The sequence below is a fragment of the Misgurnus anguillicaudatus genome, chromosome 10 (genome assembly GCF_027580225.2).
Source record: "Misgurnus anguillicaudatus chromosome 10, ASM2758022v2, whole genome shotgun sequence".
Lineage (NCBI taxonomy): Eukaryota > Metazoa > Chordata > Actinopteri > Cypriniformes > Cobitidae > Misgurnus > Misgurnus anguillicaudatus.
Window position 1 is genome coordinate 29,731,193 of NC_073346.2, and position 17,640 is coordinate 29,748,832.

General features: G+C 39.0%; 1 protein-coding gene across 5 annotated transcripts in view; it reads right to left on the reverse strand.

Moving 5' to 3' along the window:
* The window catches only part of cep162 (centrosomal protein 162), a 30,940-nt gene that overhangs the window by 11,976 nt on the left and 1,324 nt on the right, over window positions 1–17,640 (reverse strand). The window contains exons 3-14 of one of the 5 annotated variants that reach the window (XM_073872339.1): window positions 13,150–13,302; window positions 12,877–13,042; window positions 12,715–12,773; window positions 12,561–12,631; window positions 11,460–11,490; window positions 10,175–10,300; window positions 9,931–10,092; window positions 7,844–7,925; window positions 7,172–7,406; window positions 3,058–3,295; window positions 1,627–1,775; window positions 1,358–1,543 (exon numbers count right to left, since the gene is read on the reverse strand). In XM_073872339.1, the coding sequence (XP_073728440.1) occupies window positions 1,358–1,543; window positions 1,627–1,775; window positions 3,058–3,295; window positions 7,172–7,406; window positions 7,844–7,925; window positions 9,931–10,092; window positions 10,175–10,300; window positions 11,460–11,490; window positions 12,561–12,631; window positions 12,715–12,773; window positions 12,877–13,042; window positions 13,150–13,302 (1,658 nt within the window). Of the gene's footprint in view, window positions 1–1,357; window positions 1,544–1,626; window positions 1,776–3,057; window positions 3,296–7,171; window positions 7,407–7,843; window positions 7,926–9,930; window positions 10,093–10,174; window positions 10,301–11,459; window positions 11,491–12,554; window positions 12,632–12,714; window positions 12,774–12,876; window positions 13,043–13,149; window positions 13,303–17,640 lie in introns of all 5 variants that reach the window. The other 4 variants (XM_073872340.1, XM_073872337.1, XM_073872341.1 and 1 more) reach the window with 4 other exon arrangements.

The window sequence follows — 17,640 nt, forward strand, 5'->3', positions numbered from 1 at the left end:
GAGTTCTCAAACTAAAACAGGGTCTCCAGCGTTGACGAACGAATCCATTTATGAGGGTCGAAAACGGTGATGTAGTGTAGATGAAAGGCGTAAACGTAGCAAAAGTAACGCTTTTTAAAGGATAAACGCATTAATGTAAACATAGCCTGAGTTCACACACTGCTTATATTCTAGGGCTTTCTAGTCTCGTGGCTGTCATCAGCAGCGGCTGTCATCAGCAGCGCCTTGCATCGCCCAGTCAGCGGATGGCGGGCGGGTGCGGTTTTGAAAACTGGTCAGAAACGTTGGTGCGGATGGATGGCGGACGGATGATGAGTTTTGTGATGCGGTTGCGGATGAAATAATAGCCCATCCGCGCATCTCTAACACAAATGAGTACCATACACGCCAATAACTGACGAGAGAAGGATGACGTGAACTCCAGTGCTTCGTTCTCATTGGTAGTCGCTCCCGAAATTCGCTCGACATTTGCATAAAGTTAAACTTTTCTTAACTTTCTCGCGTCGCTGGACACGCCCATACGGTTGCCAACAGTCACTTTCGCTCGTACCGCCGGAAGTCGCCCGGTTTCCGTTGAAATGAATGAGATCATGTCGCTCTGCTACTGCTGCTCGCTGGCTGTCTGAATGGGGGGGTTAATGGTTGCCGCACAAACTATTTTTCCCGTTGTTAATTTAGCAAAAGTGGATTTGGAGATGCCTGTTTAGACGATGCGCTTAGATCATTAAAATAGGGCACACAGTGATTCAAGTTGCATCTTACTGATTTTGCAACTGTTTAGTATGTCTATTTTTGGCAAAAAGCTTGCAGGCACGTCTACAGTGAAAGATTTGTAAAATAACAATGGAATGATTAAAGTGACATTTGTCAAAATAAGGCTTTTCAATTACTGACTAATAACTGTTTCATTGCCATTAAAGTAAAACGACTGAACCTAATAAATAAGAGACTAATAAAAAATGGTAATTTACAAAAAACTAGACATACTGTGTGGCTTTAGCTATGTAATATTCTCAAGGGCTTTCACTTGCAATTTACTTGCAAACACACGTTGTCCTTGAAAATGATTGCATGGTACTCACATATCGTGTTACACAATGCAATTTGATAAATAAACACTTGAAGAGCGAGTTGAAGGCTTTCTATTGAATCTTAACAAGAATATAACTGTACTTATTCCAGATTGTGGAAGAACTACATTTATTCAATTATTAGCTAGTAATATAGCTAGTTTTAATGAAAATATATTTTTGCAAAGCTAAAGAATAGTCCATGACTGAGTCAAGTAACACACAAAGTAGTGAATCATCAATTTTCAGACTGTATCAGAAAGTACAGCTACAGAGAACAAGCTTACTTTGCTCTGCAGCACATAGATCTCCTGACAGAGCGATGCTTTCTCTTTCTCGTGTTCCTGTCGCAACTGTTCTTCTCTAAGGTGAAGCTCTTTATCTTTCTGGGCAAGCTGCAGGCGGAAACGCTCCAGTGATGTGTGCTCTTGGTTATAGGATGGAGCAAGTTCCCTCTCCTGCATTACTCGATGCTGGCAGACAAACAGAACATGACAGGAGGTTAATAAATTGGGTGATTTGATCCTACGCTCCTATTAAGCTCCAGCTAACTCACTTCTGTCTCTGCTTTTGGTGTGATCCCATCTGCTTCATGTGGGCTGTCGTTCTGTACAGTATTAGCCTGAACGTGATGCTGTAGGAATGTAGCAAAGGACTCTACTGAAGACACCAATTCACTGCTCAGCTTTAAACTTGCATCTAAACCTGTAAGAAAATGACAAACAATTTGGCAAAGGACAGATTACAATTTATTAAATTCAAGAAGGTATCTTTATAACTGAAAAAGTATATTTTTTCAACCAGTTGTGGTATGAGGTATCTATTTTGGGCTCTTATTGGCTGCTTCTCTTCTAATTCTTATCATTATTTCTTTGTTATTTAAACATATAAATAAATATACACTGTATATATGAAGAGTTATACTTGGATGCAAAACCATCCAAGTGTGTCTGGCATGTTTTCTTGTAAATTAGCACGTTTTAGATTTTAATGGATTCCTATATTTATAAATGGCCTGAGGCCAGGATTAAGTGGTGAAGCAAAAGTATTTGATGAATGTATAATACGAACATTAATAAGAACATTCGGTTAAAGGGATAGTTCATCTAAAAATGAAAATAATGTCATTATATAAAAAATCATCATCAAAGTAGTCCATGTGACATCGGTGGGTCAGTTAGAATGTGTTGAAACATCAAAAATACATTTTGGTCCAACAATAACAAATATTACCTCTTTATTCAGCATTGTCTTCTCTCTCGCGTCTGTTGTGAAGTGCATGTGCGAGACTAAAGACACGTGACTGCAGTGACACGACTGATGTGTTTTTCTCAGTTATCCTTTTTTTTTCAAACTTACAGCGTGCATCTCCCTCAGACCGTAAATGAAGCTCGGACACAAAAAAAAACAGCCGGGGCACACCAGATAACACGTCAGTCGCTTCGTACGTCATCCGCGTCACTGCAGTCATGTGACTTTAGTCTCGCGCATGCGCTTCACAACAGATGCGGAAGAGAAGACAATGCTGAATAAAGTCGTAATTTTTGTTATTTTTGGACCAAAATTTATTTTTAAACACATTCTATCTGACCCACTAATGTCATATGGACTACTTTGATGATGTTTTTATTACCTTCCTGTACATGGACGGTATACTGTACGTAGATTTTCAATGAAGGGTCAGCAAGCTCCTGGACTAAATATAAAACATCTTAAACTGTGTTCCGAAGGTGAACGGAGGTCTTACAAGTTTGGAACGACATGAGGGTGACATTATTTTCATTTTTGGGTGAACTATTCCTTTAATATCATAATATTATTTTTGACAGAAGTGCCGATAGGTGGCTTTTGCATCTAAGCTCCTCATACATACATCCATGCATACATCCATATAATATATAAAAAAATTTATTTATTTATTCATTCAAGATTCCTATGCAAAATCTGATTTTGGAGCAAGAACATAGTCTTCAATGTGCCCCAGCACCTGAAGTGCAGGTACCTTTGACCGTCTGTGTTTGGCTGAGGTTCTGAGGCTTTTTGGAGGCTTGGCTCTGAGCTCTTCTCTGTGTTACAGGAGATGGAGGTTTGCCAGCGTGACTGCTTCTGCCGGGTGCTGGTGCTCTGGGTAATAACCTGCTCTCTGTTTTTTTGGTCCTTAATAATGGAACAGGAGCTTTTTTAGGTGCTGTTAGATGTGCAGATACACTTGATCTAGCAGGAACCTGAGAGGAAAGTTAATATTATCAACACAGCCATGTAAAAAAGTAGGAAGGAATTGCCCACCAACATTTTACTTCATTTAGAGTTCATCTACCCTTCAATTTCTACAAATTTAAACAAAAGAAATGATTGGATCCGAGGCTAAATTCACACTCCAAGGTGCCAATTTCTGAAGTGTCCAATTTTTTGCATGAAGTAGCAGAAAAATGACTAATAACAGACCTCTGACAAGGTTTTGCTCACCGGAAAAATTTCTAAAGATTAGATTAGAGGGTTTGATGTGAATTTCTCATGTCACTTTACAAAGCAGACATTTTTATCTAAAGTGACAATCCATTTAAGGAGAATGTGGAACATAAGAAGCTATAATGTAGTAAATTCAACACACGCATAAAAAAAATTGCTTGTGAGGGCGCTATCCTGCAGAAACTCAATATGCGCTGCAGACAAAGAACCATACACACGCAGCTATGGCACGCAGCTCCAGGAAATAGCTTAAAGGGACACTCCAATTAGGGCTGAAACTATTCATCGAGTTACTCGATTAACTCGATTCAAAAAATTCCTCGATGCAAAAATTCTGCATCGAAGCCTCGTTAAATTCCTATGACGCGCACTACACGCGCCGAGATCTGATTCACACGGACCGTTGTTCAATGTTCAGGAAGCATATCATAGCGCAGGGTACATTTTGAATTTCGTTGGCGCGATGGCGGAGAGCGAATATGTCCATAAACGCCAGAGAGAGAATGTCTAAAGTTTGGGATCATTACATTATCATTACATTCAGCATCTGAACCGAAAACATCCACTGCTGTTTCACCAAGTGTCGATGAAACAAGGAAACGTAGCTTCTTCTGATTTTAATCCCATACTGTATTTGTAGCGATGTCGTTATGCGGTTTGACTGGATATGATGTTTAGCTTTGATGTTTTTAAGTAGTAAACGTATTCACGTTCAATTGCAGGAGAGTATAGCTTAAAAAGAACCCCTTCACACACGCATGCACTTTACAGGTGTGTGTACCAAAAAACGGCACCACAGTGCAATCATATATGGGCAACTTGTAATCTGACATATTTTGTTCAATAATAATAATCTCTGTTTTATTGGAGTTTAGCATAAGGAAGTTATTCTCTCTCACGCGAGTCAGACCGATCGCGCAATGCATCACATATGCTTAAACTTATGTAGCCACGCAACAATAATTTCAGCTGCATGCATTCACTGTATACAGCGGGACGTGATGTTGTGATTTTTCAAACGGATTCTTAACCTAAAATGCACCGCAATGCAAGTGATGCGAACCAAATGCAGCGTTCTATTGAAAATGAATGTATGTATTTCTGCCATACCAAAATGCAATGAAGCAACTGAACGTCTGAGTGGGGTGTTACTCTTCCTCACGCACAGCACACGTGCACACACAAACACAGGTGCACGTGCGCACACACACACAGGTTGTTACCATAGCAAATAGGCTCACCCCAGAAATAATATATTATATGTTAGTAGCCTAATGGGAAATGCTGCAGGTGTAGAAATGTACATAAACCAGATATTTACTTTGATGTCAGGGCTAGATTACAGCATGAAACCTGTTGTGCATATTAATAAATTAAAGTGCTTAATTGTTGGCACTGGCACTAATAAACACTAAATGGGTAAAAATTGAAATAAATAGGCTTATTTTTTGGAGCCAAATACCTCTGTTTATTTTAGAAATAAAAGCCAAATGCTTGAACATTTTACAGCCACGTCATTTTCGTTATGCATTATTTGTTTTTGTTGTTTAAAAACACACACAAAATTTTATCCGATTACTCGATTAATCGATCGATTCAGTGCTAGATTAATCGATTACAAAAAGAATCAATAGCTGAAGCCCTAACTCCAATTTTTTTTAAATATGCTAATTTTCATATATGAAGAGTTTTGTTGCAAAATGAGAAAAAACAGTGCGTAATATCACTACGTCTGCTACAGCCATGTTACAGCAGCAAAGTCCTAGATTATTACGCCAGAATGAGAGTGTAGTTCCTAGCCATATCGGAAAAATATTAGAACTCTATGTTTTTTTTTTAGCGCGATGCTAATGGTTTAATCAGATTCCATAGATATGTACACTAGATGTCGCCTTGGCTACGGCAGTTCATTGGACCGAATGCGTCAACTAGAGCCGCCATCTTGAAACAGGGGAACCCCGCATCAGCGTCATTGTAAGGCAATGGTGTAACGGAAATAAAATCACCATAAATCACCATGAAAGTGATTTTCCTTTGGTTTGTTTCAATAGTCGGACATGTATTTAGCATTGAGTCCAGAAAAAATTTAAGTTTTGAAATTATGAAAAATTACTTTTTCTAACTATAATGCATATTGCTAGTAGACCTAATATCCATACGCAGCACAAAAGTCCGGCATCGTCCATGAATTCGAAGTACAGGCGGAGATAGCAGCTTTACCTAGATACTTCCTATGACAAGACCCCCGTTCTAAGATGGCAGCGGTTTTGACGCATGCTTAGAACCCCATGGCGACATCTAGTGTACATATCTATGATCAGATTCAATGGATTATGGTGTGCAATGCTAAAAATGCTACCGCCAGACCCGGAGATCGGCTGAATGGATTTTAAAACTGTAAAAATAAAATTTTTAACTCTAGGGGAGGATGGAAAATGTGTATATTTTTAAAAAAGTGGAATGTCCCTTTAAGGATATATTTATATTCCTGTTCTTCAAACCTTTTCAGCTATTTTAATGATAATAAAGAATATGTATAATGATTATGTTTGACAAGTGTTGCTTTTTCAAATGCATGTTATAAACGACTCAAACTAACTGCGATTTCAGATCGATAAGGACTTACTGATCAAAAGTCGTAGTACATAAAATAGCTGTGAATAATATTGTGCGATATTATCAAGTAACACTTATTGCTTTTATAAAACCATTACCAATCAATACATATATGTATATCAATACAACTTTCATGAAGTAAAATAACCAAAAGCCTTCCTTTTGCTGGAAAAAATTGTCCCTGTCCCACTGTGAACAACAACAGAATGTCCCACATGTTTAAGTTTGCTAATGGTGATTGCTAAGAGCCACGTAGTGATACACAGAATTGTTGGGTGCAGAAGTCTTTGGGCACACTCACATTATCCAAACCAAACCATGCCCCAGCGAGATTGTTCCCCCTCCCTACTCCCCCAGAAGCATGCACTCAAACTGCACTTTTATCAAACCGATCCCGGGCGTGCTTTCGTCATTAGGATGTGATTGTTTTGAACAAAACAGGAAGTAAAGCGCTCTCTTAACACTGGAACCCATCATAATGTTGAGTCTGTGATTTTTATTCAGAGTCGTTTGTTGCGGGATGACACACAGACCTCTCACATGACATCGTATTGCTTAGTTGGTCTGTCACGTGTGCAGCTCGGACATTCACGTAACCCTGCTGCAAGCATCAGAAGGTTTTTAAGGCGGCAGATGACGGTGAGTGGTCACGCAATTGACGTCTCTTCTTTTGAATCACGCTCAGGCGCGATTGCACTAACACTATAGCCTTCCACGCATGAGCCCAAGTGAACAGCGCTCCAGCCCACCTCTGCAAGCCGGCCAGGGCGCAATTAACCTAGGCACAGTACAGAGTGATCACACTAGTCAAACCAACCAGGTTTAGGGGTCAAACATGCCTGAACGTGGTTTGGATAGTGTGAGTGTGCCTTAGCTGTGCTTTATCGTAAATAAAACATAGCCATTGACCAGTTAAAAATCATAAGAATCGGAATGAACCTTATTATTAATATATATATATAAATATAGCATATTAACTTATATAAACATGGCACCTATAGCTCTGTGCGTCTCACCTGCCGTTTCCTGGGTTTGGGAAGTTCTGCATACGAGCTGTCCTGCTCCTCCATGAGCCGTTTGATCTCCTCAGCAATGCTTTTCTGTGTGTCCTGAAGAGAGTCTAGATGTTCACCTCGAATTAGGCCATTTCTGTTATCCTGTCCACAGCTATCATTAGCTGAACTGAAAGGGCTTACATCTGAAGATACCCTTAATGGACTATGAGTCTCGCTGTCCTTTAGCGCTGCCTCACTGTAAGACAAAAGGCTTTTTGAGATACAGAACCAGAACAAAGGGTACGTCGTTCAACACTCTCATAACAACGAGTAAATGTACCTTCCTTTTTTAATACTTAATATTAAAATGTAATAAATTATTTGTAAAAATTTATTTTCTCTTAAATCATGTTTTTATTCCATTAAAAATGAATGGAAAAGCTCTTTTGGTGGAATTCAATAGTAGGGATTTTAAATTCATTTACTTTATCTGCAATAAAAACACGACACCTGCTTTAGCTTTCCACTTTTTATTCCACCGTGAGAATGATCTCGGCAGTATCTATTATTGTCTTCAAGGTGAGGTGACTGACATCTGAAATGAGTCAACAACTCGGCATCTGTGCTTTTCACATAAACGACTGTAACGAGAAAATATGTCTCCAGCTGTGTAATGGAGACGAGTGGACTCACATTATGGGCTGGAGAGAGAAGCCGCGGGTGAAACCAGAATCTGGTCCTATTGGACGCATCAGCTCCTCAGCAGTGGGTAAATCTGAAGTACACAAACAAGAACCCGGTGACATGAATCTGTGAAAACTGGCATCCCACAAGCCAATTTAGCAAACACATTTCGGTCATTAAACTTTACTCATGTAGCCGGCTGGTTATCAAAAGGTTGTGTGTCTAAATCTACATTCTCAGCAGATAAACTCAATGCACGGCTGACTGCCAAACTTCCAATTTGTCTGAAATTATCGCTGGGAGTCGCTGTGCAAAACTCTTTTGGCAACCAAGGAACTTTGTCCCACACTGAAGAACTGAAATGCCTTTTTTTAACTTCATCCTCACCAAATACAAAAGGCAATTATAGCAAATGCTTATTGTTTCTATGGTGATCCTGTAACTTAAACTAAAACTAGGAAAAATGCATTTCAATTAAACACCCAAGGTTCAAATTAGGGATGCACGATATATCGGCCAACATATCGTTATCGGCCGATAACTGCTTATTTTTAATATATCGGTTATCGGTCTGATAGCAAAATTAGGCCGATAAATGAAAGCCGATAAATAATGGATTATTTTGGTTTGTTTAACCACTTCACTTGCTCATTGCTGGCCATGTGGAGTTTTGATTAGGGATGCACAATATATCGGCCGACATATCGTTATCGGCCGATAACTGCTTATTTTTAATACTATCGGTTATTGGTCTGATAGCAAAATTAGGCCGATAGATGAAAGCCGATAAATTATGGATTATTTTGATTTGTTGAACCACTTCACTTGCTCATTGCTGGCCATGTGGAGTTTTGATTGGTGCTTTCTGTGACATAGCACGAAGATGACACGTGTTGCGGGCTTAAGAAGAGTATGCTAGTCTAGCGCAAAGACAAGATGTCCAAGATATATATACAAGATATATATATATATATATATATAGGTTATCGGCCCTTAAATATAAAGAGTTATCGGTTATCGGTATCGGCCAAAATTTCCATATCGGTGCATCCCTAGTTTTGATTGGTGCTTTCTGTGACATAGCACGAAGATGACACGTGTTGCGGGCTTAAGAAGAGGCTAGTCTAGTGCAAAGACAAGATGTCTGCGGTCTGGGAGTTTTTCATTGTGAAAATAATATGAATATTTTTTCGGGTGAATATTTATCGAACACCCCAAATATAAAGAGTTCTCGCTTATCGGTATCGGCCAAAATTTCCATATCGGTGCATCCCTAGTTCAAATACAAAATACTAGGGATGTAACGATTCAATCACGATTCAATCGCGGTCCTCATTAAAAATGCCTGTCTGAAATCGATTCTGAATCGCAAGGCTGCGATTCTTTGTTTTATACACAGCTTGTGCCTGTATTACGGCATTTGGTCAGTAGGAAGTCCTTATCAATCTAAAATCATTATGAGTCGGAGTCGTTTATAAAGTGCATTTATAAAATCAAAACTCGTTAAAAAAAAAAATTAAAAATATTCTTTATTATAATGAAAATACCTGAAAAAATTTGAAGAACAGCGATATGAATATTCATGTGTATACATTTCCTGGAATAGCGTTTGTAATGCTACTTCTTGTGTGGCACAAAGGGAGTTTCTGCACGGGAGCGCCCTCTGGCGTTCGGATGTGCCGGGATTTCACCGTAATTCATTCAAATTCATTCATTGAGAAAACGCGCATTTGCACGATGAATCGTTACACCCCTACAAAATACATTTAAAGGGTAAAGTTAGATCAAAAACACTTCTCTCTATTAGTTTTTATTCACCCTCTTCTATTTTCTGAGACCTTCATATGGATTTGCTGCCAAAACGGGACATTTAAAATGATTGAGAGTGAGATCGACAAAACAAAAATAAAATATGACCAAAGATTTGTTTCTAGACATCTCCAATCCATAAAACACGCTACAAACAAAGCAACTGGCAAAAACCTCACGTCCTTTAAAATAAACCATTACCGGAATTCTTTGCTGTTAACCAAAAGGTTATAGGCGCTGGCATGAACACATTGACAGACAGCTATTAGCCTAGTGCCGAATCTGACCTGACTCTGTGGTGGAGGCAGGTTGGAGAGTGGAGGGAGAGAGGGGGGTCCTGGTGCCCTCCACTCGCCTGTCCTCGCACACCCCCACCGAGCCGCTAATCTGCCTGTATGCCTCCCGCAGAGCCTCCATCTCACTCTCCTCGCTCTGACCGTATAATTGCACTTGAAAGACATGGTGAAGAGAAAATGTGACATCACAGATATCACCTGTTACCAATACAAGAAAAGAAACTGGATTCCAGACCTGCTGGTTGATCAGCTGGTTCCTCGATGATTTTAGGGTTTGACCATTTATCTTTTTCTGGGGAGACAATGGCAGCAGGAGGGTGTAGAGCTCCATCAGTGGAGTTTAAAGAGTCATGCAGTGACACTGGAACAGAGAAGTTTCCAAAATGAGACACAACAAAGGAACAGTTTGCTTAAAAATATTAACTCAGTCATCATTTACAAGGCTTTCAACAAATAACTACTTATCTTTGCTCTCATTGAATAAAATCCAATACAGTGGGATATTTTAGAAATGAAAATTTTGTCATCATTTACCTCATCTTTTTTTAAACTTGAGTATGAGTTTATTCTGTTGAACGCAAAAGAAGATATTTTGATCATAGATGGCAAGCACACAGCTGATGGCACCCATTGACCTCCATAGCATTTGTTTTCCTACTATGGAAGTCAATGGGCACTGAACAATCAACCGCGTGCCCACAATCCACGACATATCTTCTCCTGTGTTCAACAGAATAAAGAAACTCATACAGGTTTTAAACAACATGAGGGTGAGTAAATAGTGACAGAATTTTTATTTTGGGTGAACTATCCTTTCCAGGTCCAATACCCTCAAGTTCAAGGACTAAATGTGGGGACACATTTCAAATGAGAGCAAGGTTACATGGTGTTACCTTTTAAGATATATTGTTACAGTTCCCATTCGAGGGAGCTTGCGCTGCGTCACTGCAGTGACACTTTGGGGACGTCTCCAGTGGTAAGTGCGTTTGAATGTGTATATCAAATAAATTCAACCAATGGTGAGGCTTAACGACAAAGACAGGGTGACGCGGGAGCCAGGAAGTATATCGCTATCTGAAATATTGCCAAAAATGGTGTTACAGAGACGCAGGAAGTATGGCAAGAGAGACGCAGCGTCTTGTTCCCTTCTCAGGAAACAACAGTTACATACGTAACCCGAGACGTTTTCATGTGTCAAACACAACTATGGAAAAAAGCATTTTGGTATGAATCAACATTCTAATACAGAAGATATAAGCATTTAAAATGAACAGTTTATTACGTGCGCTTAAAAAGTCTAGAATTTTTATAATATTATTATTCTACACTACACAGGGAATAATAGGGATTTTTTTCCCCCAGAAAACCTTTCAATGACCTGTATCTATGTATGTATATTTTCATAAACTTCCCAATTTTTTCCCCAGATTCACACACTTTCAAGGACTTCAAGGACCATATGAATTTTGAAATTTGATTAGCAAATAATAACAAAATGTTTCATTTAAATACATGCTCACCTTTAGCCAGCATCCCATGCCTTTCAGGTTTCTGAAAGTGAAACAGTAAATGTTACAAATAAATAAACTGATTTAAATTAAGAGGGCATGATTTTGAATAAAATATACATTATGACCATTTTGACACATTGCAAATACTGCTTGCAAAACGTACAATATGTGAAGCCTTGAATTAAATTAGCTGTCCAAGACCTCTAATCTCACATCATCAACTTGGTTACTCTCTTTAGGGCTGTTTACACTTGGTATTAAGATGTGTTTTCATTGATCGGATCACAAGTGGACGAGAGAGACACATTACGTTTACACCTGGTATTTAAATCTGTCTCTTTTGTCCACTTTCGACCCCTTCTGTCCTGAATACTATGAGGGGGTGGTCTGTGAGACAGTGGGCAAGTCTCGCCGCTGTCATTCAAACGCGAGCGGGAGTAATTATGAGTTTATATGGACGCAAACTAATATTATGTCGGAATCCACTGCTTGTTTAGCAAGTAAACATGCTGCACAGTGTTTTTTGCCTGTGTATGTAAGAGCTTTCTCTGAATTTTCAGCGCAATTGATGAAATAGGATCGCGCAACTTTCACACGCTTTCAAAACAAAACAACGAATATCAGCCGCTTAAGTTTTATCAATGAAAGGCTAAAAATAGCGCTGTTCACCCTATGTACACCCCAGAAGTAAAAAAAGATGTAAAATTTGTGTTTCATACCTCAGATTAGATAAATGGGCGGAGAGAAGGCGGTCGCGTGTGGCTGTTCGAACGCATTCAACCACATGTACGTTCCGCAACTCCAAAGCGATCCGATCGAAAGTGGTTTCAACCACCTCTGGATGTGGTTGAAAGTGGTCGAAAGTGGACGAGCTCAAAAAGTTTTGAACACCGTTTACACCTGGCATTAACGTCGTCCACTTGTGATCCGATCGACGAAAACACATGTTAATGCCAAGTGTAAACTGCCTCTTTCTCTCTTCTATCAGCTTTCCAAGGTGCAGTTACAAAAACTTCCTGAAAACAATTGCTGTATTCTCTCTTCAAATTCCTCCAGTTATAAATGTAAAGCACATAATACAGGAGCATGTGCTTTAAAACATACATTCACCTTCTCTTGATGCTCATCATCAGTTTTCTCACTGGCCTCTTCCTCAAAATCTTCACTATATGCAGGAGATGCTGTAATAGGAACGACAGACAGTATGCATACATATTGCTTTACAAAGTAATAACAGCAAATCATCTTTTTAATTCACTCATACCAGCATTGTCTTTATTTTCCTTGTGTTGTTCTTCATTTGTTGCATCCATTTCTTCTTCCCTGAAAGAAACACAATGAAATCAAATATACAGAAATATGCAAATGCAATCTGAGTCACATTCAGTTGTTGAGCCTTTATTCTCTACAGGCAGCACAACCACACCTTCGGAGAGAGATGGGAGTGGAGACCTCGCGTTCTTGTATCGGTATGGAAAAGTCGAGGGATGAAGACTTCAGGTTAGATAGAAACTGGGTCTTCTCCTCTGCGTCTGACATGTCTGATCCTAGAAAGCCAGGGCTTTCTCCTGGTGCAGACGCCATCAAAATATCTATGAGCAAATAATCACAGATGGTGTTGGTAAACAAACAGAGCTGTTAGGAATGTGGTGAGTTCAAAGATAGGCTTGGTTGAAGGAGCAAAGCAAAACAGACAGACCTTCGGGTTCAAGGCTATCCCTGCTGAAGATGACAGGTTCTCGTTTGCTATCATCTTCTAAGATAAGCTCCTTCTGTTGCTCTTCGTCAACCTCTTTAATGGATGGAGTCTTCCTTAGAGACTTCAGGAAGGACTTTCCTGTTGTTGACATCCCTACAAATTAACATTATGGAAACTTAATTTTACTACTTTTAAGGGTTAAATTGGCCTCAATGATTCAACCCTAACTTCTTATAATTTAGCTTTATTTAATATTATTTTATTATTGGGCTACTGTATAGCTCAGTGATAGATTATTGCGTTAGCATCACAGGGTTCAAACCATAAACTGTAAAAAATATGGACGTGGTGTCCATGATGTCACCCATTGGTTTGTGAATAGCATTTTCGCAGCCAATACTGGGTGGAGCCTGCCATCACCATCTTGGCAGCGTGTCGCCAGGTATCACTAACGGATAGCCAAAAATGGGTAAAGAGGCGGGACGTGAGTAAAATTGAGGTGGCTGTTGCAGAAACCATACCTGCCTAGCTCAACGGTAGTGACAGCAGTGACAGTTCACCCGTCACTCAAGTGGCCACACCCTTAATTATGCAAACCTTCAAGGCTTAATATAATTTAAATGGATGAGTTACAAAAAAATTGACCCCCCTCATAACTGTCATCAATATGTCTACTATATAGACCAAAAACACTTTTTGTACCTGGCTGTAAACACATTTATGTTGTAAAGTTGGCCATTTTAACATGGGGTGGGGGGAGCCGACCAATCTTTAGCGGCCAATCGATGAATTCCAGTTTAACTCAGTTCTGTGTTGGCTTCACGATCGTAAGGTTGCCCCTTGGTTCGAACCCAGGGAACACACATACCTTGCAATGCACTGTAAGTATCTTTGGATAAATCTGACAAATACATACATGTAATCTAAACCTAAATTATTTTCCTCCCTCTTACTGATCTGTTAAATAGAAAAATCTTGCTCCAAGTATTAATAGGCACAATTGTTACAAATTCAATTATCTGCATTACTTACTTTTGAAAAATGGACCCGGCATGTTTTGCATGCAAGCTAGATATTTACATAATTGATCAAACTCTAGTTATAAAAGAGCAAAACAATTGTTTTCCACCGAAATTGTCCTTGGGGATGTTTCAGCCAAAATGAACTCTGTTTTGGCCAAGAATGAATCAGATGAAAACAACATCTGTTTGATACAATGCCTTTCTATGGTGCATTATCATTCTGGACCACACATTTTCAATTAACCAGACTTCATTTACTAACTGTCAGAGTACATGCTCTTCAACAAGCAGGAACCACATGTACCCCCTAGACCACATGTACCAAAGACTAATTTCCTCAATCCAATACATTTCTGATGGATAAAATCAAATCCCACCCTACACGATTTTCTAAATGAAAGGCTATAAAACTATTTTTCACCACAATGCAGATCTTAAGATGATGCAAGGTTACAAGTGCTATTTTAAGTGTCCTTAAGCATTTTCAATAAAAAAAGAGTCACAAATTCATCTTTTTGTAATAATGTCTTTTTAACATTAAACACGACTGATATCGCATTAAGGGGGCGTACATACCAAAGTTTTTATGTTGGCGGCCAGGTATGTTTTCAATGTAAGCGCAGCATTTTTTCCACGCTGAAAGCCGACTCTCTGCGGATTTTCCATACTCAGCGCCGAACGTCGAGAGTTGAAAAATATTCAACTTTGGGTAAAAAGCTCAGCTCGTCAATGCCAGTTCTTACACAGCGTGTCCAATCACAGTGGAGGCGGGGCTGGACAAATATCACAAAACCAAATCGACGCAACGTTCAACGACTGATAAACAAAGCAGAAGTATCACAGCAACCAAAGTGCTCGGCTAAAGAAAGCTGCAGTCGGCATCCGCCAGGCATTTTTCAGCCGCGTAAAAAGCTTTGGTGTGCACGCCCCTAAATCTTTCTTTACCATGGCCATTCTCAAATGACTCATCATTGCTGCTCTCCACGGACACCTCATTAGAATTGTGAGGGTGAAATGGACTCTTCTCTTTGGATTTACTGGAGGTGCTATAAAGTGCTGGACTCGAGACACTGCGGGGGTCATCCTCTGAGACCCTTTGTCCCTTTAAATCATTAGGTGATAGCCTCTTTTCCTCAACATCGTCATGTTCAGGACTCTGTCTGCATGCTTTGCCAGATGACTTCTGATTGGACGGCCGAATATTGGACAGCTGATTCACCCTGTCAAGAGCTTTGCTACGAGGTTTAGGGGTGGGCTTACAAGGGACTGTGGTGTGAAAGGGTTGAGAGACAAAGGAAGAACAAACAATACAAAAATTAAACAAAAAAGCAGAGAATGTAAAAGAAGCCTCCCAACAGAGGCTCATAAAATCAAATTAAACTAGATTAATCTAAAATAAAGCTAGAATATCTAGATATCAGGGACACTTGCCGACACAAATTTGAAAAATCTAAGGGAATATCCTACTGGAAGACTAACAAATAATTGAGATGTACCCAGAATAGGATTTTCTTTCTCTTTGCTTTGCACCAGAGGATTTACATCTTCTTGGGACTTTTTAGCTTTAGTGAATCGACGTTTAGAGGCTTTTTCTACAAGAGTGGTGGGAAGAAGACACAGAGAAAATACCAAAGATGAGACAATTGATACAAAGAGAAAATACTGCACCTTGGAGTCACATTTGAAATTGGAAAATTATATAATAAGGGAAAAATGCTGATGGCAGGGCTGATCCAACTGCTGGAATGTATAACAGTAATAGCAGTAAATGATGCCTCTGTGAGAAGTACATTAACATTTCTTATAGCATTAGAATATCTTTCATGCTGCTAAAATTCTTAAAATTCCTAATAAAAAAAGATTTTGATAGTGCTCATGTATAGCGCAGTGGTAGAGCATTGCATTATCAGCAATAAAGGAAGGTCATGGGTTCAAACCCAGGAAACACACCTACTGATAAAAAAGCATACTTTGGAAATCGCTTGTAATAAAAGCACCTGCCAAATCCATAATTAGAATTAATTTAATTCTGTTTGATCCAAATTTATTTAAAAAGAATATTACTGAAATATTCCCTAGAAAACAATATCTGTTTAGTAAGCATATTAACAGATTTTAGTCAGGATCTCATACAGGGCAAGATCTAAACTTGAGATTTAGTACACTTATGTTTAACACGGTTATGGTTAAAAAGAGATTAGTTGCTGCCACCTTCATTATCTATAAGCATACTTAAGCATTGGTACTTGTTTGTTTATACGCCTATCTTGGGTATGCTGCCATCATATCTTAATTTTTCATTTAGAAGAAAAATTATAGGTTGTATAGACCCCTTCACAGTTCACGTCACAGGCAGTTCCCGCTGCGCATGTCGGGGTCAGAAAAGTCATTACAGCAGATTGAGTTGCGTATTATTCTGTACCGTCAAAAATGCCTTCTTGCCTCGTGGGCTTTGAAAATCGCACCAGGTCTTCCCTTAAGTTTTTCGGGATTCCTGCAGAATCTCAAAAACAAAAAAATTCTACATCTGTGTCTGCAAGCAATTAAACGTGCATACTGGGACAATGCAAAGATCAAAGAGGCTTGTGTTTGTAGTGCTCACTTCATTTCAGGTAAGTCATCATTTTTCAGCCCTGTTAGATTAAACTAGAAAGCCTAAATGGTATGAACAGTTTGACCACATGCTGCCTGCGCACCCAATAGTCATTCAATGTTTACAAAGCTTGAAGGTGTCTATAACTCAAGTTCGCAGAATTTGTATACCTTTCAGTGCCATTTGTACTAACTAATTTTGGAAAACAATCTTTCCAGGATGCTGCACTTAATGAATTTAACGCTTTGCAAAACGCCCTTAATTATGCAGAAGTTTAAGGTTTAATATAATCTAAACGGGTGAGTTACAAAAAAATTCACCCCCCTCACAGTTGTCATGAAGGGCAAAATTAGCTATATAGGCCAAAAACACTTTTTGTACCAGGCTGTAAACATATTATTTTCTACTGTGAAGTTGGCCATTTTTAACATGGGAGTCTATGGGAATTGACTCCCTTTTGAAGCCAGCCTCAAGCGGCCAGTCGATGAATTGCAGTTTAAGTCACTTCCGTGTTGGCTTCATTAGAGAGATCGGAAGGTTGCCCCTCGATCTCAACACATTTAACTTGTAAATGTAAATAAATAAAAATATAAAAATATAAAAAAACACACAAAAGGCCTGATGCACTTAGAAGACCATCATTGTAAACCCTGGCTTTAGAAAACATAATATGAGGTTTAACATAATTTTCGTTTTTTGTATCATCCAATACTGCACTACCACTGTATTTAGTTATGTTTTGTGCTAGGGGCTGACAGGCAAAGGAAATTTACAGGCAATTAAGTAAGACATTGTAAAACCCATAGAAGAGAAAACAAAGTTATGAGCAAGACATCATGAGAAAAATATTTGAACTGCTAAACATAAAGTAATTAG